The following is a 25,185-nucleotide window of genomic DNA, read 5'->3' on the forward strand; positions in this document are numbered from 1 at the left end:
GTATGTATTTTCACATGAGGGAGCAGAACATGAGGAGAGCCAGGGATGTGTGTTGCAGGAGGACCTGTTGGTTGAGGAACTTGTTGCCTACCTCATTGAATGTTAAAAATAACTCTTTATGTGCTAATTTTATGTTGATAACTTTAGGTTACAAACTGTCTGTTCCCCCTCTTTAAACAGCATATTTTAGTGTTGTGGTGGTACATAGTGCTCTGCATATTATGGAATTATTTACTCACGAAGGTTAATTAATACTTATAAAACTGTCTCAGAAAGATGAAGGAATAGAGAAAGACCTCAATTTTAAGTGCCTAGTGTATTTACAAATACAGTCTTGCAGGAGGTCAGGCCACACTCCTAGTTCCAACACAGTTCAGTGTGGTCTCAGCTTTCTTGCTTTCACTACTTCTGACTTAAAAGTCCCTCATTACCTTGTCTTGGAAAAGGAACTACAGCTCAGCCGTGGTTTTTGCATGTGTTGTTAATCTCAGTACTCTAGTTCAAAGAGGTGGAATGGTCTTTTGGAGGAGCTAGGTACAGAACACTAAGCTATTGTATATTCTTTTACCAGATATTATAAGAGGTACTCATTTTCCAGAGCTGACGATACATTTTTAAAGCATGCTGTCTCCTTAAGGATGTATTTAGACTTTCCTTAGGTCATTCTCCTCTCAGTAAACTTTTTCATTACATGGCCTACATCTTGTCGGGTTCCCTTGGGAGAGGTTTTTGCCTGATTTGTCTGCTATATGCTGTGTTTTCTGCCTTCTGTTTCTTACAAATGTTGATGAAGGGTGTTAAGACTTTGCGTGTGTTAGCAGCGGGGAAAAGTTGGAGATCAGAATGAGCAATTTGTATCTGCTGATGGTTCTTGGGGATAGTTTTCTTAAGTTGAACCAGAAGAATTATATGGGTTGTCTTCTATGTGTCTTGTTAGTTAAATCTTGCATTTTGATTCTGGAGGTGCTCCACCTGAAAGTTCATGTGCATTGACTGGAGGAAAGGGGTGAGGTGCAATGTAGCTGGATTGATGTCCAGAAAGGCCAGGTGAAACTCTTGGCAGAACTTACTGGCTTAGGCACCGTGCTGTGCGAGGGTGTTCTGGTGGGTTTTGGACTCAGGGTTTTTTTGAAGCATTGCACTGTGCTGTACCATGAAGATACATCAGTTAAAGGTGTCCTTAGAGCAAGGAACTTTGCACAACGTTGCACTCAATAGGTAGATATATCCAAAATCAAAGACTGACATAAATGAAAATAAAAAATTTTCATTCACTATACTAGCTTGCAGTCTGTATAATGAGAAGCTATTTATCATTTATTACAGATGGAAAACAATTTACAGAAAGTACTGATAAGAAAGAAACTCCTTTTTTATAGAGAATATTGAAGATGAGTGAAGTAATTTGGAACTCCAGGAAAAAGGGTTTATGGAATTAAACAGTTACAGATACTTGGTGATTTATAAACCTTTTAACAGTCATGCATAAAACTAGAGTCTAGAAGTAGTCACTTAAGGCCCATTGCAATTATTTCTTTTCATAGCTCTGTTGTGTGGTAGCAATAGATAGACAGGGGATGAAATCTTCCATTATATTGCCACTGTGTATCAGTGATTGAGGCACAGAAATAATATGAACAAAATGACAGGAAATGTATTAGGTGAGTAGTTTTATTGAAAGGTATATATTAGCACTTAAAATAATCTCTTATTACAGATTCAACCAACTCTGGAGACAACATGTACACTTTAATGAATGCAGTACCACCTGGACCCAACAGACCTAATGTAAATATGAATCTAGTTATATACTTCTTTGAATTATACAGCCTTTTTAATCCAAACACTACGTTTCCATCACATCATTAATACTAAGTTTTCCATTTTTATGGGTGGTGCTTCAGTTGCTTCCCCCCATCATGTACTTTCTAATGTTTCCCAAATCAGTCATGCCAATACATGCCAAATAATGTTTGGGACAGATTTTTCTACATGGAAAAAGCCTTAGAAGCTTGTGCATGTCAATTTTGGGGATGACTTAGTTTGTAACACTGCGGTGCAATAGATGTCTGTGTGACAGGACATCATCCAAGGAGCTGCCACTAAGCATTAGTTTCTTTAGGATTCAGACTTTTGTTATGAAAAAGTATCTACTGCTGAAAAGAGAGGATAAAATTGCTGAAAGTGACCCAGTATTATGTTGCCCTGCCATTCTGTAAAAAAGGCTAAAATTAGTACCTCTAAGAAGAAACAGATTTCCCTGTTTATCTAAATGGGATGTTAAGAATGAAACCTATTGATAACAGTTCAGTATTTGCCTAATGAACTAGTTAACTCATGACCATTTTAGCTGAAATTCCAGCAGTTCTAGAACCGACAAAAATCTGGATTCTCGGGTGGAACTTGTTTCTTCTTTGATCTTTCTCTGTGCCTTCAGTTTTATTGTATTTCTCTGATTGCAACCATATTTCATTTAATGACTACCCATATTATGGGCCTTTTGAAAAAAAGGCCCGTAGAACTTAAAAATGCAGATATTTAGACTGCTGAATTATTATGCAGTGAATTTTAGAATTCTTTTTATAAAGCTAATGGCTTCAAGTTTTTGAAGAACTGAATTTAAGGTTAATATTTGAAATAATTGGACAGAAACTTCTCATGCTGTGAAGGTAACAACGAGTACGGATAGGCTGAGGTTTGAAAGCTGTTAATTAGTCACTTTCTCATTGAAGAGACTCGTAAAATTCCCTGTAACTTCAGTGCGAGTAGAACTAGGACAGCACTAGCAGGGTTGAAAGTCATACACAAGGTGTTGAAGTAAGTAATAAATTATTCCTAAAGTGTATGCCAGCCTTCAGAGGTGGGAGTCTCCAAAAATCATGAAGGTAGCATTGGAAAAAGTGAACAAAAGCAACGATGTTTTTGCAGTCTTCACATGAAAGGTTTCACTAGATTTGTCACATTCAAAGCTGGGACTGTGCATTTTTCCTTTTTTTTTCCCTTTCTCCTGAGGAATTTTTTAATTATTATTAGATTATCAACAAAAAATTGTACAGTAATACCAGTTTTTAATGTCTGATCCTTTTGTAGTTTCCAATGGGGCCAGGGTCAGATGGACCTATGAGTGGACTGGGTGGAATGGATTCACATCATATGAATGGATCATTAGGTAATGATAGTAAATATTACAAACATTGTGAATTTTCAATGACTAGTGCCATTTTCTATGAGTAGATCTCTGAGTTGTGTGGAAGACTGTATGTAAAAATCTTTTAAAAAATGAAAAAGCTATATATACATCAAGAAGTATTAAGATACTTTTAAAGTGTATGAGTTGGCATACATAATGCACCTTTAGAAGAAAAATACTGTATTTTATTTCTGTAAGAGAGTATAGTTTTAATGCAGTTGATGAAAATCACTCTAAAAGCATACTGTCACAGTAATGCAGAGGTGAAGGTCTGAGATCCATTTTTATTGACCTCTCTTCCTGTTCCAAAATCTTGGGAAGGTCTCGTTGTGACATGCTGGTGCACATTCTTATCAATTACCTGGAACTAAGTTATTACATATATTGATGTATGTGTTAAACTGTTTTTATAGAAACATTTTTGTACCCTTGTTAGTTCTATAATTAGCCATACGTCTGTCAAGTATAAGTACTGTTACTCTGTCCCTGTTAGCAGCCAGGTGCTAATTTTAATGCACCCAAAAGATCATGACTTCTACTCAGGGCATGCAGAGGAAGGAAGAAGAGAGTGCTGTTTGACTTTTGACACTGTGGTTTCTGAAGGACTCGTATTTAGGGGAGAAGCCTTGCACAACTCTGCGAACACAGACTGCTTTATCTCCTGACTATCCTAGCAGCTCTTTGCTCTTTGCTGGGAGGATGATACACACTTCAGAGGGATTTAAGAAACGAGCCGCAGCTAAATAAATTGCATTTATACCTTCCTCTTCCATGCCCACAAGGTAAATAAATACCTTGGCTTTATTTCTGCTCATACTGCAACACCAGGCTGGTAGCTCTGAGTACGGTTCTTGTGTTGTGCTTTTCACTTCTGTCTGCACCAAGGGGTGTTGGTCACAGAGGTAGGAACTTGGGGGAACCTCACACTGCAGACACTTCGAATCTCTTTCTTCTTCTACTCTCCCTGTCCACCAGCAAGGTTCTCTTCTACATCTGGGAGCTGTCCCGATGTCCACAAGGGTCACCAGCAACACCCTGCTGAGCAGCGTTGTGCTTTACAGGGAGAAACCCAAGCGAGCTTACAGGTGAGGCAGGCAGGCAGAAGCCAAGCTGCCAGTGTTCCCCTTGCTTCTCTCCCCAGAGAAAAGCTCTGGCACCTTCCAGCACAGGCATGGACCAACCTGAACTCTGTACGACTGAAGTCTGTACTACCACGGTACTGGTATGCTACACTGTGTAGTTTATACATATACTAAACAGGTAAAAAGAAGGGAGAAACTGAATGAGGGAATGACAAGATGAGAAAACAACCTAAGCCATCAAACCTTATTTAGAAGACATGTTCTGAACGATTAAAATTCAGCAGTAGGCATCTGTGTCCTAATAGAATTACCTTTTTTTCTAGGAAAGCATGTCCCTGAAATTCCTAGATTACTTTGCATAAGGACACCTTGTGATTTTACAGCCTTTCTTTACATATTACAATCCTAAAATGGATTGTTGCTTTAATTAATAATGATGCACATTACATTAAAATAAAAGAAAAACTGTGCAAAAGGTAACAACATCTTTTTCTGTCACTTCTTATAGCCTGAGAATTATTTCTTAGCAAAGATAAAATTGAAACAGTTGTGGAAGGATTCTATGTGTACTTCGCGTTTGGTTAGTTATTTTCTCTAGTGAAAATGATGACATGCTTAGTGAAATTAATGATGACTGCTTTCTAGGGGTAGCTTCATCTCTGAATTGGAACCTGGGTTCTTTTAGGAGAGGAGAGCTGGTAGAGACCTGCTGCATTCATTTCCATGCTGCACTTGGCAGCTGTGTCTCATAGCCAGATGGATAAATCAGTCGAGGTCCATCATGAGCTTCTCAGACTTCTTTGATCACAACCCTTCTATTGGATATCTGTTCATAGCTCTGATGGTTAGAAAGAAATCTTTTCCTGATTTCCACCAAAATTTAGGCTTTGGGCCATGGCAAAATGACTCTTTATAACATTTATGTATTTGATGTATTTATAGAGAGAAATCGTATCCCTTCTCAGCCTTAGTTTGCCTGGCTAAGTATAGTAAGCTATTTCAGTCTCGTCCCACAACTCCATTTTCTCGATTGTTTTTCTCTGATACTCTTCTCATTTTGCATTCAGTACTCTTCTAGAATTTGTCTTTCCTGAAAATGTGTGACCAGAATTGTTTACTGCCTGTTGCTGCTAAAGATGCTTTTCTTGATACATCTATCCTAAAGTTATATTTCCTTTATTCTTGGCTTAACCCAAGTGAGAGCTACGGCATGTGAAAAAAATTCTTTTCAGTAGTCTTGCACTCATTATGTTTAATTTTATTTGATTTCTATTACTCTGGTCCCCAGGATCATCTGCGTTCTTCTGAAAGATCAGTATTTATCATCAGTATTTATAATGCATCAAAAGCTGATGTCCTTTCAGCCAATTTCAGCAGTAGGCTTCTGCTTGTGGGAGCAAAGGCATTGATGAAAGCCTACCAGCTGACCTTAGTGATAATAGTGATCTTTTTTTTTTTCCCCGGGAATATTAACTTTAACTAGTTAGCCATGATTTTGAGGTTCTTTTTTCTCAGACTGAAGCAGCATTTCCCATAGGTGCATATACCCTGATTTAATAGCCTTACCTATACCCTGTCATTGCTGATGGGACAGGGAGGTTGGACATACAGTTTCTTGAGTTGTGCTGGGCTGTCTTATCCTGAAAGGATGCCATCCAAATACCTGAAAAAGATCAGAATTGTGCCCTTCATTCTGTTCTTACTTTTTGCACCAGGTGTGTACACAGACAAAGGACTAACACAGTTCAATACTGACTGTAAACTCTTACTAAGAGAGACATTGGGAAGGAAGTGAGATGATTCATGGCTGGTTATGTTTTAAAATTATGCTGCTACACTATATATTTACTATGAAAAAAATTCTTATATTAACTTCAGCTCAAAGCTAACTGAAGAATTGTTTGTTTTAATTTAAGGCTCAGGAGACATGGACAGTATTTCCAAAGTGAGTATCTAATCAAGTATTTGGAATTTTTATAATGTTTCAACTCTAAACATACTTTCTTTGTCTCTGTTACGAAACTTTTTATTATGTATCTGCATTTGCTGCTTGTCAACTCTTTAAAGGCCGTGCAGACAGAATTAGTATTAATTGAAAATTTAAAAAACATATAATCAATAGGGAGTGTAAGTAGACTTATTCCCTACTGCATAATAATGTGTATTAATGAATGTGATTAATTCTATCCAGTTCATCATCTGATTGATCATGTTATAATCTTCCATGCTGTTAAGACAAATTAATATAGTTCTAATAGTTAATTCTAGTTAAATGTAAATTTTGGGAAAATGTCATTGGGATGTTACTTTTATGCACTGTATGATTGCTTTTGTCACCTCTGTAAGGCAATGTTAATATCTTAATCATTAGTCCAAGTTCCTAAAAGCTAGATTAAGTAGTAGTTTCAGAAGAAGTACTGTTTTGATAATCACAACCATTAAATAGTTGGAAATAAGTGTGAGTTTAACCTGCCGGGATTTTGCATCTATGAAAATAATACTGTTGAATGTGTCACTTCTTCCATAAGAATAACCCTACTGCTTATGTGATCATCATTAATTTAGGAATTAATGAGCTTATTTTGTATTGATAAAGAGGCATATATCTTTCCCCGGCAAAACACTAGGTTTTTTACTCAGTGTGTTCAGATGTAACTGACTAAAACTAATAAGCATATCACTACGACAGTGTCCCTGCACTTTCATGCTTTTGATCTGTAGATACAGAAATTAATGAAGAGGTTGTTTTCAGTTAAAATTTTATAACTCATTCGTTTGTAGCAAAATTCGTAACCTTCTGAGAAAGGAGTATGAGTTTGTTTTGAGCATATCAGCTCTGGTGTGTTCTGGTTGCCCCAGGACCGAGTACCACGGTGCTGTCGCTGGATCTCTCCCAGTGCCAGCTTTGCCATTCCAGATCTGCCTAAGGCTGGTCGGCACACGCTGTGGTCATGCTGGGGACCTTGCTGTGGGTCTGTCCTCAGGAGCTGGGGTGAGGTGCCAACATGCAGGGAACAAAACGCTCACCCAAATTCCCATGGGTTGACACAGAAGTTCGTGGTGTAAATCTGTTGAGAATACACTTCCAGGTGTTCAAAAGGCAGGAATCATTCTTCACCTAGTGATACATACTTGTGTATCCAAAGAGGAGGAGGAAGACCCTGTACAGTTCCCCAGTTTGTGGTCTTCTGGTGGGGAGGCACAGGAGGGGGGTAGCCTGTGCAGTGTGCGTAGCGTGTGTCTTTGCTGGAGGGAAGGACCTCAGCAACACGTGTCCGAGGCCATTGCTGCTGTTATGAGGGAGCAACGTCTATAGCCATCGTGTATTTATGGACATTTTTAAGATCTGTAACATTTTCAGGCTCTGCAAAGAGTACAACGATGGGTTGAAATGACTTTGTTGCCTTAGTTGTGCTGCGCTTAGATGTGCAGTGATGGATTCAATAGAAGCCTCCAATGAGATAATAAGCGTACAGCACTTTTAAAATCAATGTCCAGATTTTTTTCTTCAGTATTTTTATTGCGAAGTGCAGCATTTTTTTAAGAAATAAACCCAAAACGTTTCTATTAGCTTGCCATGGGATTATTTTTGAAAGCCTGTATTCAGCCCACTGGCATTAAGTATCAATAAGTGTGCTAATACAAGTATCAGGAGCACTGAAAACCTGGATCCAAAAATTTACCTGGAAGTCTTGCAATTTGTCAGCTATAATAAATAACTCATGGAAATCACATCTGATGCATGTCTTTTTCACGTACCTAAGAGAAAAATGCTGTTTACTTTGGAAATGAGAGTTGTCCTGTTACACCATTATATACATTTTAAATGTCTTTTTCTATGTAGCACTGTACAATATGCAGCCTTCATTGACAGTAATAAAGTGTGTGTGTAGCATTGGTAATTTCCCATAGGTAATGGTACAGAATGCTTTTGACTCTTGAATGGAAAAGTTCTGCTGGCAAGGAATTGTATATTTCTGGGGTTGATGCATGCACAATTATGTGGCTGCCTTCCAATTTTGTACACCGTTACCAGGATTGTTCTTGCTGAGGCAGCAGTCTCGCTGTATACATCACGGTCTAGTCTTGCAGTTGGCTGCTCCACCAGTAAATTTCCAGTGATGGAAATTGTTTGCTGAAGTTTTAACACAGTTTGGAGTGTGCATTGCTAGACACTCAAGTCCAGGGACAGGACTTCAGTGGAGTAAAGTGCATGTTAGAAGAGCTGATTATCAGTTCCCAGGAGATGCAGAAAATTAATCCAGTCTTGGTAGAATCAGTGCATCTCGCAGAGTTCAGAGCTACATTTTCTAGAGAAGATTTTAATTTAATTGGCTGAATGGCAGAAGATGAAGTTTTTATGAAGTAGATTGAGATGGAGGAAGTAAATGAACCGAAATTACGTATTAAATAAGCATTAATAACCAGTGTTTTCTTGCAGTGCCCATGGAATGTGTGCAGGTGTGAAAGACATACTTGCTTTGGAAAAACTCAGCTAGTGCTACAATGCTTGACCCCATACCGGCCATAAAAGCAGCCCAGGGGAGTTACTATAAAAGCATTTGTGTCAGGAATTTGAACCTTTGGGGCTGGCGTACTCTAGCAATTGCAGAATTTCAAAGCTTTGCGCTACACAGAGCAGGAATAAATAGGGGTAAATCCCCCAGGCACGAAGAAAAGTGCGGGAGCATCATATAAAAGGCCTTAGTGGGTTTTAAACTTTATATTCATAAATTTTAAGGGCGGAGGGGACTAATACAAGTGTGTAGTACGACCTCCTGCCTAACACAAGTCACAGGACTTCCCTGAATTAATTCCTGCGTAAGGTTCCATAGCTGTGGTTGAACTAAAGCGATAGTTTTCAAGCTGTAGGTCCTTAAATATTTGCTATACTAACTTCACTGAATAGCAAACTTAATTGTCAGATGTTAATTAACTAGTTAGGCTTTTAGTTGTCTTTGATGGACGTGTTGTCCAGTGATTCCTGGACATCTGGGGATCGCAGTTTCAGAAGCAGTGCACTGGACTGAAGAAAGCAAAAGGGTGAAGGCAGGGCTCTTTACTCAAGTCTGTAAGTTGCATTTCAAGTGCTAATAAAAAATCAGTTATGCCTGCATTTCACTATGTAATTAATTTTATATTTAATCTATAACTGAAAATAAATACCCTGAGCTGAACCCATAAAAAACGTACTTGGCCATTCAGACTGAGAATGGTGATCTTCCCTCAGGGAAATATGGTGAAAACTTAACAACAGCCTTTCATGCTCCACACAAAATACGTTGCAAAGTGGACAGTACATACAGCCATCAGGCGTACCACTCTGCTAATGCAGTAATAAAAAGTAACTGATTGAAGTTTTGGTATTTGGTGAAGCTGGGAACAATGCTTTTTGTCTTGTTTGGAGATGAAGTAAGTCTGTGGAACAGTGGAATATGTTGCAATATTGAAATTATGGACAGTGGTCAACATGGGACTTGATGATTACAGAGGAGAGCATGCAGCAATATGGCGTGAAGGGGAAGCAGAACTCACAGAATCACAGAATGTCATAGCTATCCCGTCCCATTTTCTGTTCCGTGACTACTCCACTATACATCTTTAAAGTGCCAGGGTACGATAGATAGCCTTTGTAGCTGCAAGGAAAGCGCCAAAAAATTACGGGGATTTTCTCTTTTTTAGTGCCTGCTCTTTTCCATTCAAAGTTTGACCTCTTGCAGATTTCGTTGTACTAAATGAAGACAGAATGCAAGTATTTTCAAAGTGCAAAATACCTTGGTTTTTTTAAGAGAAAATTTCAGTGCTACCAGACATACCATGTCAGGATTGTAATTGAGAATAACATAACAAGAAGAGAACAAATTCACTTAGGATTCTTACAGCTGTTATGGTTTGGTCACTTTGATCAAGAGCACTACTTGGAGTTGCATTTCATTAGCTTGCCCATTGACTGCACTAGGTTTGCATTAGATTTCTTGTGAAGAATTGTGATAGACGTAAAGGTTTCATAATGAAGTTCACGACTTCACTCCTTTCCCTGACTGCTCCTTTTCCTTCATAAATCCTCTATAAGTTGGAGTCTTAACAGTGATGGAAAGAGACTCACCCATGCTCCAGGCATAGTAGGGTACCACAAATCAGCTTTGTAAAAATACCTAACTAATTGTGGTGTCTACAATAGTTATGAATTAGCTATTGACTTAGAATAATTTCTGTGACAATTACCTAATTTCACCCTTTCTGTAAGTAACTGAATCTTGAAAGAGTTTCCCGAACATCACGGCAGTGGCTGTGCAGGAGCACTTCTTTAAAAAACGGGGAATTTATCTTCAGATGCCTTGGTATTGTTATTATTTATTAGCATTTCAGTTACACCTGGACATTGAAAAGGTAGATTAAAACACTGTTGCATTATGCTCTGTGGAAGCAAATAGCAAAAGTGCAGCTCCTCCTGAAAGTGTTTGCAAGCCCAGTCCAATGGCTGGCTGTTACTCAGGAGTCTTTTAGCTAAAACTTTTGTAAACTCTTTCACCTATAAACGCTGTGTATGACCTGTGCTCTGTGGAGTGGTTTAGCACTGGAACCACACTTGTGAAGTTCTTGTGAAACTGTTTTTCAGCAAACTGTGAACGCTGTGAACAAAGACCCCAGGCACAGGCGTTTGCAAAGGTCTGTGCAGACCAGATCCATCTACATGTCTGCCTTTAAGTACATATTCAGAAGTCACATATGTCAAGGCACACGCTCGTAGACTTCGCTGAATTTGACCACGTGATTTAATGTAGTGACAGAGCTACCTCTCGTACCTGCCGCAGCTGTTTATAGCTTTTCCTGACTTCAGTAGAAGATGCTTGCTATGAACTGAAAACAAGAATTACAAGTAAATAATTCTTGCTTCAGGGACAAAAACATTACTTTACAGGCTAAAATTAGTGACTGCATCATACAGAACTCTGCAGAGGCTTGTTTTTCATCTTCGAAAACCCCAGTGCATTGCAAAGTGCATCTTCGTGTACTACAGTATCATGTAAAACATGCCTTTGGCATGCTTGGTGAAGCTGTGAAATGAAGTGAAATCTTCAACGCTTAATCTGTGTTTTAAAATCTTATTTAACAGAACTCTCCCAGTAATATGAGCATGAGTAATCAGCCTGGCACTCCGAGGGACGACGGTGAGATGGGTGGAAACTTCCTAAACCCTTTTCAGAGTGAGAGCGTAAGTATTTCTTTACCTACGTTTGGGGTTTTTTTTACTTTGTGAACCTTTATCCCTGGTATTTTCTTCAGAAAAAGGAAAAACAACAGCAAGAACAAACAGTTTTGTAATGTACTTGTAATGCAGTATTGCACCTTACATGTTTTTTTACTAGCTTCTAAAATTGTAGTATTGATTCGACAAAAAAATTGTGCAAAGTATTGCTAGAAGTTGAGCTGAAACTGGAAATTGTGGGAGGTGTAGATTTGCTGCAGAAACTTCAGTTGTCAATGAAAGTTAGGTCTGTCAAGCAGTAATTACGCCGCACATATTCAGTAATGCACAACAGGCATTTGTCAGGCCATATCCAAGCAGCCTAAACACACATAGTTGACAGATCCTTACATCTGATTGTTTTCAATGTGTGATTGCCCAACCTTTGGCTCTTAAGCAGTGTGTTTTGCGGGGAATGACTTTTAGAACAGGATTCACAGTGAAGTGCATAATTAGAGCACCAGTAGATCTCATGTTGGAAAGATGCAGTGTGCTGTTAGAGCCAGAAAAAGCAAAGGTTCCCTCTAGTGTTCATTCTGAGGCAAAACGATGCTTTTTTAAAACGGAGACTGCTTGAGGCAGAAAATCGTAGTGCAAAATACACTGCAAAACAAGACTACAGTATTTTCATACTTACGTTCCTGAAGCTGGCTTTCTAAATCCAAGTTTAGGTTCCTAAATAGGAGTGGCCTGCTACTTCAGAAGTGCTGAGTGACTTGAACACTTCTGTTGTTATTGGAAATCACTGCTGCCAGAAGTGAGTGCTGCTTCATTAACTATGACAGTGGTCAACTTCAGCTCAGAAATCATGACCAATAAACAGCTTCAGTTAGATCACAAAACAGTTGAATTGCATGGCAAATTCCATGGGAATCAGATTTCAGGTTTTTGGGGGTTTGCTTATTTAACTAGTGAAAAGGAAGAGCTTCTGTCCATTACCCGTTCATGTCTTCATAAAGAGGGCAGATGTTCAGATTGTGTGGCATATCAGAGAAAATTGCTTTGTACAACCCAAAAAGACTGATGTTTCAATATCTGCCAAAAAAAACAGTAACCACAGAACCTCCATGAAATGTGATTCTCAGTCATGCTAATCCTTGACTCTCAACTTGGTACGTGTTGCCTGTGCTGAGGGCAGGCAGGCCATTTCACCAAACTGGAGTCATGGAAAGAAGGGCATCAGCTGTACTCGAAAGAAAATCAGTTTTTAGAGACACTTACTGGTTTCTAGGTGCTCTTAGATGTTGTTTTCCTACCTGGAAGAACCTGGGACCCGTTTTTCTCAAGGTTTTACGTGAGAGATATGTCTGCAAGGCATGCATTGTTCATGCCACAAGTCATATTGTAGTCTTTGGGAACTGTCTTGCCTTGATTCATATTTTGTTACTTGGCTATTTAGAGTAGGCATTATTAAGAAGTCCTTTCTCAGGCAAATTTGTTGTTCACTTCGCCAGGAATTTTGGTTGGGGGTGGGGAACGGTGTTTGGCTAATAATAAATTAAAAATCACAAACACCTTTAGGACCATCTTCAGATTCCGTGTCTGAAGTGATTACCCAGGTACGTTGGGTCAGATATAGGAAATCACTGGAACAGATGCTTTGCCTTAAGAGTGTGAGCTGGTCTCTGACACTGGCCAGAGATAAGCGTGTTCTCACCAGCTCTGCTGGCCCACTGTGGGAGTGCTCAGTGTGTGATGAACAGACAAACCATCAGAGACGCGATGTGGGACAGAACAGACTTTATGCAAGTAGTCCATTCTGTGCAGTTCACGTGACAGGGGAGGCTCAACCAAAATACTTTTTCTAATGTTTGGACACTTGGAAATGGCCAGCTTGAAACTCCAGCTTTGGTAGGTTTTTCATTGCGTATCTGCTTTTGGAAAGGCAAATTTATCTTTCTGTTTCTTGTACCAGTTTTCATAACGTTAATACTTCTTGCATTTTAACATTTTCCTCTACTTAGAAGATTTTAGGCCAAATTGTTTCTGCAGTCTGTAGTTTTAAATATAAAAGCGAATTAGGCATATAGATGTGCACTTCTTCTAGCCATTGTGGTGTCCCGTCGATTATTGTAATGAAGTACTGCTAACTTGAGGGCAACTATAGCTTGTAAAGGGGCTGCAGTTCAGTTTGTGTTACAGTAACAATGTAATGTCGTGATTAAATGTTTTGGTTCGCGTAAAGGAGAATGACCACTGATCGTTGATTCAGCTTGCCTCCTAAAATCAGTAATACAGGATAATAAAGACCAAAAGCCTAGTTTAGTTCCAGTAAGACATACCTTTACTCCTTCGTTCCCGTGAAGTAGTAAAAAGCTCTCCGAAATATTTATGTGGTTCAGCTAGTTGTGAATGCAGCTTGTTCTACTTGAGACTAGCCATCTGCCTAGCAATCCCCCAAACAGCCAGCATTGACAAGGAAGGAGTGCGGAAAGCTTCAGTGAAGTATCGATTCGTCACACTGCCCAGGTAACACCAAAACAGTCTTCAAGGCAGTTGGCTTTATCAGCGATGGCTGTATTTTTGCATAATGAGAGAAGCATCACAGAATTTATGATACCACAAATTGAACTACAGCCTTAGCACAGGCCACAGTACAAATTTAGGAGGAAGTTCAAAGAGCGTGTTGATGTTTGAACCCATTGCTGCGGTCCAGAAGTGGTTTTAGTTTACCAGCAGGGGAAAAATGGTTGTTAAAATGTGGATTCCTCTTTTTCAGTACTCCCCTAGCATGACAATGAGTGTGTGATCCGTTAACAAGTCTCGCCGTGAAGACCACAGTGAGTTGGCCCTCTTCAGAGAGCTACCGCAGAAGAAAATTATTCATCCCAGTGTACAGTTTAACAAAAGGATCTCAGACACAATCAGACCCGCCTTTTTTTTTTCTGCCATCTCCCCCATTTGTCAAGACAGTGGGTCCCAAACATGATTGAGGCAACGGTAAAGAGTGGCGTAACAGCACAGCCCAAGATGGAACTGCAAACAATTATCTGTGTATGTACACGTGTGGGTTAATGTATATGTATGTGTGTGTGAGACAGAAACACACACATACATATATGGACCCACAGGACATTGTAAAATATTATCACATGACATCTTAAGTAGAAATGAGAAGTAGAGACTTTTATTCCATATTTTTTTTCATGTTTACATTTTAATTATTAAAATTTGCTTTCCCTCTCCCCTCCTGAACTGTTTTAGGTTGCATATATCACTGCTTCATAAGTTATTTTTTAAGGTGAACTCAAACGATAAATTCTTCTGATTTTGTAAATGTCTGCCATTATGGATAGGAATAAAATTGCTTATAAGAGCTTTCATTAACTAGTGTTTGATACCAGTTACCCCATGAATCACAAACTGTACTGTCTCAAGAAATAGAAGAAAGCTCATCTTAATTCTTTGGAGAAATTTAATGATTTTCACCTAGTTTGGTGATTTTTTTTCATACTTTGCCTTTAAAAAAAGAAGCACTGAAGGTTATTTTTCTTCTTTAATTGAAGCCTAATATCTGCAATACCTAGTTTAAATGGAAGCCTGAATTTGATACAAGCTTCTCAGTTTATAGAGAGTACTATAAGGTTTCTGTAAGTGAGCTCCAATTGCTATAGAATCTAGCAATAAAGTGTCAGGGCTTCTTCTGCCCTTGGAAACGAGTTTTCTGTTTAGCATGATCTTCCGTAGGGGTGCTAGTTAGTGGAAATACAATAGAGTCTTTATCACGGATATCTTTTCTAGCAATTTAATGTTTCCCGTTTTCAGTGATTCTCAACCAAATTGTAACAATCCATGGTCCTAATTATAAACAGTATTTCTCAAGCCCACTCAGAAAATCAGGTCACCCTGCTACTTGGGTGTGTATTTTTCACCATGTCTACCAGAATGAATGCCGCCAAAACTTTCCAGTAAACAGTCCTTTTTTTTTTTCGGAGCCAAAATGATGGAGTACGTTTTTTAGGACTGCTAGCTTTGTGGGGGCCTTACCTTTTGCCATGAACAGAAGAGTAACAAAGGTCTAGACCATTTTATAAGGGGATCAGCCTATTAGACATGAAAGCTGGGGACAGAATGGAGAAAAGGCATAAGGTCTTAAACACTTCTGGAAGCAGTGCCATGTCTCTTCAGGCAAAGCTCTAAACCCAAGATTATAGTACATTTAGTTCCTAACGACTTCCAGCTCCCCCAAGAAAACAAAAGTTTTCAGCTGCATAGTGATCAAAAAGGTTGATGGTCAGCAGTGCGGGCACAAAGTGGCTGAACAAAAATTCATGCCACAGACAAGAAGCAAAGTCGCCTCCTTGGGCTTTGCATATAGAAGAGCCACTTACATAGGAGGAGCAGTTCTGAGGTGTGGTATGTCCATGAAGTCTTGCAAGGAGAATTTTTTCATGAACTTGTGATAAAGAAGTGTATGTAATGGGCTCATTGTGGTGGTAGCTGCACATAATGGGATGTGTAAGGGAATACTACAATCTCCTAACTCATTTTTATTTACATATATTATATATATAATACAATATATATACAATAATGTAAAAAAGTGTAACACTTTCCACTCTATTCTTGGGGCTATTGAAAGATGAAACTCTTGGAGGCAGCATTACTTTTTAGTAATAATAACTACTTCAATTAGTTGTAAACATAATCTGTTTTATATGGTTTTGTGGACTTTATTCCCAGAGATTACGAAAGTTACATTCATTTTCTTATCTTTGGCATACACTATGTTGCTGTCTGAAGAGATGCTAGAAGCCCCCACCATTGATTTGAGTGACAAAAACAAAATCAGATCTAATTTCCTAAGACCCTACGCTGTTGTCACTAATACCACTGGTTTCACTGGCTGTGTCCCCAGTGCACCCCAGCTTCTCCTATGAGCACTGCGGAGTCCAGACGTCCTTGCAGCCTGTGCCTGGCATCTGCATTGTCCTTGGTAGCCCTCTAAGGGCCGTAGGGCTCTTTCTGCACCGTTTCAGTCAGATTATGTCGCTGCTGCTGGTCTGGGATAGATGGATGTGTCTGGACCGAGTGCCAAAGCCCGCTCATGCAGCAGGTAAGCGTGCCCTCGAGTGAGCTCCGAAGTGGCTGAGTGCGTCTGGGGTCTGTGCTGTGTCTCTGGGGAACCCCCTGCACTGCCCTGTGCCGGGCTGGGGTCCTGCGGCGAGCACCCTGTTCATGGAGCAGCTGGCCATGGTGGCACCGCTGAGGGCTCTCGTGCAAGACAGCATACATGCCACCGCTGAAGCTTTGTGCTGTGCCAAAATTTAGCAGAATCAGGGCTTGGTATTAGACTTGGTTTTTTTTTTTCTTTTTCACTTGGGCATTATCTGTGATATTTTAGCTCATGGGCACCTGTTAAGGATGAAAGTTGGACCATTAAATTAAACCTGTGCATAGAAGCTCCTTAAATGGAGCTGCCAGCACATGCTGAAGACCATTATGAAAATATGTTATCCTAACTTATATACAAGAGCATAACATCCTTTCAGGTGCGTAATTTGTCTCCTAGAGTTCTTTCGAACTCCCTTCTGTACAATTTTTCTTACTGCCAGCATATGTTTGTTTCCCCTTTCCATTTCTTTATCAAAACATTTCAAATTAAACATGGCTGCACTGACCCTGAAGCGTTAATCTCAGTAAATAGATTCCAGGCTTCAAAAGGAACAGGATCAGGCCCCGCTTCTCGTGGCCTGTCGTTCTGTACCCTGATACTGCACGTGACTAGGTACGTCCCGCAATTCCCGTACCTATGTAGCCCCGCAGACTGGTGGAGCAAGAGACGTGCAAGCTTGCAAAATTTTAGATTTGGAAGATCTGCTTGAGTAGTCAGTGTATATCTTACTATTAGAATTTTAATCAGATATAAAGAAACCTAATCAATCATCTTGCTTTCTGTAGGGAATGCTTACATGTGCTTCGGCAAGATCAGGTGATAGTAACCATACGTAGGTCCTGCAGCTGAACCATTAGAAAACAATCTTAGATGCTAAATACTCACCTTTAAAATTATAAAGTATCCCTTTGGGGTTTTTTAAAATATGCATAAAGCCTTTTGCTTGTTCATTTGTTTTCTGTCTTTTGCTTATAATTCCTTGTAGGATTTTCATCATGTCTAGAGTATTAATGTGGAAAGAAAGACTATTTCCAAGCAGTGGCTTTTTACTCCCTCTTACATTTCTAAGGCACTACACATCAATGTGTAACATAACTGCTGCTTATAGCTGTCCTTACGCAACAGCATTATTGATAATTTCAAAACTTGTCCAGCTCCAGGAGGAAACTTATTTGAAGTGGTGCAGGATATTTTTTCCACACTGTGTTTTTAGATGGATTTTTGTCTTTAATATAGAAATAAGTAGATCATGATTCTGTAAATGGGTCTTTCAGGCCAGGTTAAAGTCAGGCTTTTTAAAAACAGAAGTGATGAAATCTTAGAGTAGCAGAAATGGGGAGTAAGGGATCTCTTGCACTGTGAGAACGCTGGCAAATATTCTGGCCTTGTAAAAATCATCTGAAGTTGGCTTTCACTTGTGAATTTGACAGTGAAACCAGTAGTTTACCCGCTGCATAAACCCATGAAGAGGAGTATTCATACCCAGATTTTATCTCCGTGTTGCCCAGATTTTATCTGCAAGTCCAAGTCTTCTGTAGGCGAGAATGGGGTTTAGGGCAAGGAAGAAGCTGTGTGGATCACAAGTAAGGCGTGTGGATCACAAGTAAGGCATGTGGCCTGACGTGTGCATTAAAAAAGTACCTGGATATTTGTATGTATGGGTTGCATTGTTTTCGTAATTGCCTGAGCATGAGGGAGAACTGCCGTTGCACTCCGTGTTCCCCAACTCCACTGTCACGTGAGTTTGGTGGATGTAAGAAACGTGGCAATAGCCCTGAGTTGCATCTTTTGACACACCATACGCTGCTCAACGAAATAAATTTGCCTCCGCTTGACTCAGAGGCATCTTGGGGTGACAGTCCCCAGATCAGAGGGTCACCCGTCACTCTGTGTCTTGAGGCCACATCTGCCATTTTTTATTTGGAAGCCTCCTGGTCACAGAGACCAGACCACCAAAGGGTCACATATTCAGAGACAGTAACAGCTTTCAGACTTACCAGCCGACTCCCCTTTTGAATTCACAAAATAAAAGATTAAATGCCCCATGTGCCCAGACATCCAGCTGTTGCTTTCCCTTGCAGTGGGAAAATGCAATGAGAAATACGTAGGCTAATTGTTTATTTTAAGTAATTCAAATTAGGAAGAAGTGAATAGAATCTTGCTTCTTTATGGACAGCAATTCATGCATCAGAAGGACAGCTTCTTGAACTGGGTAAAAATCATTTGAATTTTGGCCTGTTCCTTGGCTAGCAAATGAAATACTTTATGTGAAGACGATTTCGAACTAGATGGGTAATTTAATGACGGACCAGCTGTTACAATATTCAGTGTTGAATATTTTATTCTTTTTTTCCCTTTACCAGTCAAATGAATTTTCAGCTGATACATGTTGCACCAATTTCTATTTCTCAGATCAGTTAATTATTTTTAAGTGTTATCACCTGTTCCTAGCCAGCTCTGATTCTTCGTTGTTATTTTGGTTGCTAAATATGGAGTGGATTCTTCAAGATTTGACCCTACACTTTTCCATTTGGAGAATGTAAAATAGAGCTTAAAGATGTAAAAAAAAAAAAAAAAAAATACAGGTACATTTATTTTTCTTTAATTCACTGTAAGTGATGACATAACCATGGCTCCTGTCCCAAACACCCTCTGGTTTGGTTGGGCCCTAAGGAGGGGAATCCTGACAAAGCACATCTTTCAGATAAAACCCAAGAACTGCTTTCAAAAGTGGCAGTTCGTTCTCTTCAAACTGGTCACACTAAGGATCTAATTCAGAATTTAATGATATGAAACAACTATAAAAAACCAGTACACTCAGAGATGAATGAGTTTTAGTTAGATTTAAATTTTAGTGTGTGCAGCTTCCTCTACTTTCCAGAAATTATTGGCTCAGTCCTGTAAGCTGCTGCTTATGCCAGTTGTCCTGCTGAAACTTCAATGAAACCACTCACGTAAGGTCATTTTTTTTGGTAGGATTTCACTCTGGTCTGGGTGAAATATGTAATTTATCTGAGGTGTGGCATTATTTGGAAGATGTATAAACTGAGTAAGTAGAGCAAAATACGGAGGGTCTGATGAAATTACCAAAATGATGTTTTAACCTGAAAAACGAGAAAAAATCCTTATCTAAAATATTGCTTTGAGTGCATGCATGCAAATTGTCTGCCAGTGTTGCTATCGTGGAAACAAATTACAGTAACAAATGTAGAGAAAATAAATGGATCATCTACTCAGCACATTAAAACTCTGATCCTGCAAACACTTTCACATTTGTTTGAAATAAAGCCTGCACATAGTTAATTTTGACCAGATTTAAGAACAAAAGTAATGTCCTTCAGGAAAGTGGGACTGCCAAGATACTAAAACCGTGCTTGAGTATGGACGGTCTAGAAGCTCAAATTAAGTCTTCCCTAAGCAGACATTATTTTTAAAATTCTGCCAATGCAGGAGCATGTTTATGTATCGATAGTACTGATATGCGGAACAGACTTGGCTTTCTTCTGTTTCTTATTTTATTAGAGCATTGTTCACTACTACATGAGCTATTTCTGTGAACTTGTCATTCCATCTTGTTTTCAGTTGTGCAGCCATAGTTTGCCTCAACATAGCTAACAGCTTTGTGATTTTAGTCCAAACTTCTGTTTGGTCATTGTTCTTTAAGTTTAAAATGTGTAAGAAAGCCTCTCATGTAATGGGAAAACTTGCCATAAAAATGTATAAAGGTTTTCTTGGGTACATGTTTTCACATTTAATAAAAATGCAATTTTCAGTTATAATTTGAATTGGTCACTTTCTAGCCACTATTTAATTTCAGTGTGCAAAAAAACCTGAGAAAACAAATTATCTTTATTTATTCAAATTCAGCATAATAAATATTTGCTGAAAGATGTGGTTTTGGGGAAATGAGATCAAAACGAGATTTACTACCTAGCTGCTATGAATAATACAGCTGGACTTCATGTTGAAAGCTCCTTCCACATCCCCAGAAGTGGATTGCCTAACATATGATATGTATGGCTTTGTAAGAGCCTAATTCACAAATATTAATTTCATTTGTCTGTTCCTTGTTTTCACTGTATCCCGTGGATGATTCGGGATGCCCTTTAGCTGTGCAGGGTTCTGTGGTTGTATCTCTCAGAAGAGTCAACAAGTGGTCAAGCAGGCTTGTTTACAGGGTCTGGTAGTTAAGGACCGGATCATTATCCACCAGTGTGCACAGCTGTGCGCTCAGAAACAAGGTATTCGTACGCTACCTCGCTGATCTCTTGAGAACTTGTACAATTCTTCTTGCAGTTAGGTCTGGGCCTCCCTTAAGATATTACAATGCTGAGGCAAGCCGCTTAATTTTGCTAAGAGAAAATTCTGGCAGTTTAGCACCAGTTTTCATAGAGAATCAGCACAAAACATGGGGATTTTGAAAGATGATGCATTTTCTCAGTACCCTGGGTGTACTAGGAAATAGACCATACAATTTAGACGTTTGGTCTGTTACAGAGATTTATAGAGTTCCTCAGATTAGGAGGGAATTATAACAATAACCATGACCAAACCTATGTTTGTCCCTATAGAGTGAAATCATCAGTAATCACTTTTGATATGAAGATTTATTGCTATGGAACAACTGCTCCGATCTTTGAGGAGCCAGATTATCAACTGGATTAACTGGATATTTGTAGTCTTTATTTCTGTTGTTTAATCTTCATGTTTTCTTCCTCTCTCATTGGGATTTCCCCATTAAAAATACCCTGCCAGATCTTTGCACAAAAAAACCAGCAATTAATCCAATAAACGTACAGAAAGTTGTTCACATCTGCAACTAGAGCCCTACTACAGAGAGTTTATTTCATTAGAGACATTGAGCATGACAACAAATAAGGAGTGGCAGTGCGATATCCTGAGAGCTCTTACCGTTCAAGATTAGGAAAGTTAGCATCTCACAGACTCACACATCAGGCGAGATGATCTCTAACAACGACATAAAATGGCTTGAAACAAAAGCTGGCATTTGCCGTGCAGATTGGAGGAAAATAAAATCCAAAGAGAGCATATTTAGTTGAAGCAGAAATTTAGCAAACTATAATTTGCTAGGAGAGTTTGAAGAGTACGTTACTGAGGACAAGCTTGTTAGCAGCAAAACTGGCATCTAGGATTCAGTAGCTGCTCTCTTTTAACGCAGAGGTGCAGAGTCTGTAATCCCCAGCAGAGAGGCTGGGTTTCTGGATCCAGGCAGGCTGTGGACCAGGCACTGCGGTACCCGCGGGCCACACATTCTGCTACCGATGAGCAAAGTGCAGGTGCCCTTCCAGCACACGTCAAGGAGCACAGAGCATGTCCTGACAGTTTAGCAGAAAAGAAAAACGGTGTTTGCTGAATTGCCATTTGAAAATATGACCTTCAAAAGCAGGCGTAGGCTGTTCCCAGGTCTATTCCTATTTTTCTGACTACCTCCTAGTTTTGATTTGATTTATGGTTAAGGAAGAGAACACAAGTTCCTAAACGAGGGCTGAAATATAGACATGGAAGAGTGGCATGACTAAAATGGAAGCTGGAGCTTTCTGTTATTTGATAATCCAGTAATTTTTTTTTTTTCCCCAGGACAAAAAGCATCCATACAATGAACTTTTTTAGCCTTGTAGTGGCTATTTGAGAAGTGTGAATCAAGATGCTGTATATGCTTAGAGGCTGATTTTCAGGGCTTTTTTTTGTGGCAAGTATCCCCTTGCAATAATGTTGCAGTGTATCTATTTTGTGCATGTTTGCTTAAACCACAAAAACAAATCAATTTCTTTCTGGATTGCTGTACACTGATCTGGCAAACACTTGTTTCTGGTGGGGAGAGGAGGAAGATTTGATAGCTGGTGGATTAGCATATTTCTGTGAATTACTTAAAAGCATTGGTAAACTATTGTCAACTTTGTTCACATTGCACAAGATACTCTGTGTAGTCTACTGCTGGCATTATAACCTCAGTGATCCATGCATATTCTGTAAATTCCTGTAGGTTTTGTGTAAGAAACCTTGTCACCATTGCTTACTACTGTAAATTCTTGTTTTGAAGCAAGAGGTGGCTTTTGATTGTACAGCCATGTGTATTATATACTACAACAGTACTTGTTCTGTCATCAAAACTTGCTGTTCACATATAGTTAAAGCTTTGTTAAGCACGCTTAGTGGTTTCAGAATTTATTTCAAACAGCAGATCTATAAGCCATTTACAGGAGTATTAAATGTGACGTAAGAGAATTCAGTGCAGTTCATACTGTTTGTGAGAGCTCGGGGTTGGGTTTTAGCAGACAACAGGCACCTGTGGGGTAGCACATTTCGTCACGCCGTGCTGGGTTGTGCAGTTTGTGCTTTCCAGCTGCAGGCACCTGGGAGCCTAGGAGATCAGACCCTGTGCTGGGAACAGGAGGGAAAGCCTTTCCTTGTGCTGTCTGTCCCCTGGCCAAGGCACCTCCGGGACCTCGGCAGACTGTTGCAGAGAGACCCGCCAGCCTACGGGCTTTGCACTGAGTGAGCAAAGACATGCTAGCTTTTCCTCTGGTGCCTCTTTTTATTTTTTTTTTTTTTTTCCAAAAAAAATTCCGCATTGGTGCCAGGACAGAAACCCATCTCTAAGGGTATGCAAGGGTGAGGAAGCACTGCCTCCATATTGTGTCCTCGTCCCCAGTTACCATGGGCTTTATGTGAGGCAGTGGTTTAAGGAGAATTTAATTATTTGTCTGTTTATCGAGATAGAAAAATAATCTGAATTCTTGAACTCTGAATTCTTTTATATTAGTGTTTTATGATATACCACAAAGACCTGAAAAATGTATATGTATTCTTTGCTAGTTTCTGACATCAGAAATCCAAATCCTGTCTAGACTGAAAGACAATGATGGGAAAAGAGAAAAAGCTGGCAAAGTTGAAGGGGATTCTTACTTGGATTACTTTGGGGATTCTTACTTGGATTATTTTAAATTCTGTGTTTTGTTTGTTTTTATTGATAGTTTAAATGAATAGGTTAACCTTTTGAATAAAGGGAGTTGTTCTTAATGACTTTGCACCTTCACCCTTTTCGTGTAAGACTTTGAGTACTTGCAATAAATGTTCCTCAAACTTCCAAGCCAGTCTGTTGATAATTTCCCTATATTTCTAAGGTCGAATTATGTTTCTACAGATTACTTCAACCCTTTACAGAGAAAAACATGGCAATCCCAATCCCATGATCCCAAGTATTTGCAGGTCACATTTAAAGAATTAGGCAGGTCTGGTTTAGACAAAGAAATACTTTCAACATCATAAATGAAACTAATGTTCAAACGCCTGTCTCTGGAAATAAATAAAACCTCAGTAATTTCCCAAACCAGCAAGAATTAAATTTGTCAGTATAAATATTAATGTAGAAAATACATGCAAAACTTGATACTGCTTCTGACCTTAAGCATTAACATTGATAATGTTATGGGCCTTACAAATTTTGTGTGTTTCAGAATAGCTGTATTTCTCCTCAGTGTGTGCTTTACCTTCCTTATCAACAGCTACCACAAAGAGGCAATCCATGCCATCCTGAAAGAGCTCAAAAGCATGGCGATACAAAATTCCCACAGCATTATAAATCCACGGACGTGTGTGCGTGTTGTGTTAGGATGAGCAATCACTCTACTGCAGAATACCCTGGACCTTGCGTGTGACTTTTACAAGCCACCCCTGGGATGGTTTCAGAAGGGCAGCAGTCTGGGTTGATGGGAGGTCCAACACGCTGCCTGGCAGTGATCCCTTTCCAAACGGTTTAGGGTCTTGCTTTGGGGGATCATAACTATCCCAACTGCAGCCCTTGGAAGGAGTCGTACCATGGATATGTTTTTATTCAAAGCCCTTTGACTATGTCAACAAACAGACCTGCCCCTGAAGGCTTCCCTTTTTTCAAAATCCTTTTTTAAGTATACAGCTGTTCTCCACAGCTGTGAAAGTACTGAGAGGTCCAGTGGTGCTAGTTCTGCTGTACTGAATTACAACCCTGTGTGCATTCGTGTTCTGGGAGAGCCTCCCCTCAGAGAGTGCCTCCGGCAGCCAGTGTAGCACCGCTCTGGGAACCCAGTGTTCAGAGGAGCCGCCTTTTCTAAGGAACAAACAAGGGAATCAAGGTCATAAAATCAAGCCTCACTGTTTTATTTTAAAAGTTGCTTACGAGGCCGGGGAACTGCAGAGACATGGATTGTGTGGGGCACTGACCACAAAGCATATCTGGGTTGGAGCCTCAGACAAGGCTGTTACAGACTGTGTTTTGTAATGGTAACACTGTACCACCACATCAGACTTGTTTCTGCTCCACAGAATTGTGGACTGATTCATCCTACCCTGATTTTAGCTGCCTAAAAATAAGCAGCCTAGGTCTCTTCTGGAAGTCAGAGGATGGACAGAAGAGGAGGTGCCTCTGGAAGATCATGTTATAGCATCAATTGCCCTCTCCACTGATGAATCCTGCGTGCTTTTAAAGGCCTACAGTTAGGTGGAGTGAATCCAAGGGTTTATATTCAGCTTCACATCCCTGTACACAAAA

At 39.6% G+C, this 25,185-nt stretch overlaps 1 protein-coding gene across 6 annotated transcripts in view; it reads left to right on the top strand.

Moving 5' to 3' along the window:
- SSBP2 (single stranded DNA binding protein 2) overlaps nucleotides 1-23,748 on the top strand; it is a 202,138-nt gene extending 178,390 nt beyond the window's left edge. For 4 of the 6 annotated variants that reach the window (XM_075411740.1, XM_075411741.1, XM_075411742.1 and 1 more), the window contains 5 exons: nucleotides 1,718-1,788; nucleotides 3,091-3,169; nucleotides 6,189-6,217; nucleotides 11,390-11,488; nucleotides 14,241-23,748. In XM_075411740.1, coding sequence (XP_075267855.1) covers nucleotides 1,718-1,788; nucleotides 3,091-3,169; nucleotides 6,189-6,217; nucleotides 11,390-11,488; nucleotides 14,241-14,270 — 308 coding nt within the window. In that variant the 3' untranslated portion in view covers nucleotides 14,271-23,748. The remainder of the gene's footprint in view (nucleotides 1-1,717; nucleotides 1,789-3,090; nucleotides 3,170-6,188; nucleotides 6,218-11,389; nucleotides 11,489-14,240) is intronic. The other 2 variants (XM_075411744.1, XM_075411745.1) reach the window with 1 other exon arrangement.
- The last annotated feature ends 1,437 nt before the right edge of the window (nucleotides 23,749-25,185 follow it).

Source organism: Opisthocomus hoazin, chromosome Z (assembly GCF_030867145.1).
Source record: "Opisthocomus hoazin isolate bOpiHoa1 chromosome Z, bOpiHoa1.hap1, whole genome shotgun sequence".
Classification (NCBI taxonomy): Eukaryota; Metazoa; Chordata; class Aves; order Opisthocomiformes; family Opisthocomidae; genus Opisthocomus; species Opisthocomus hoazin.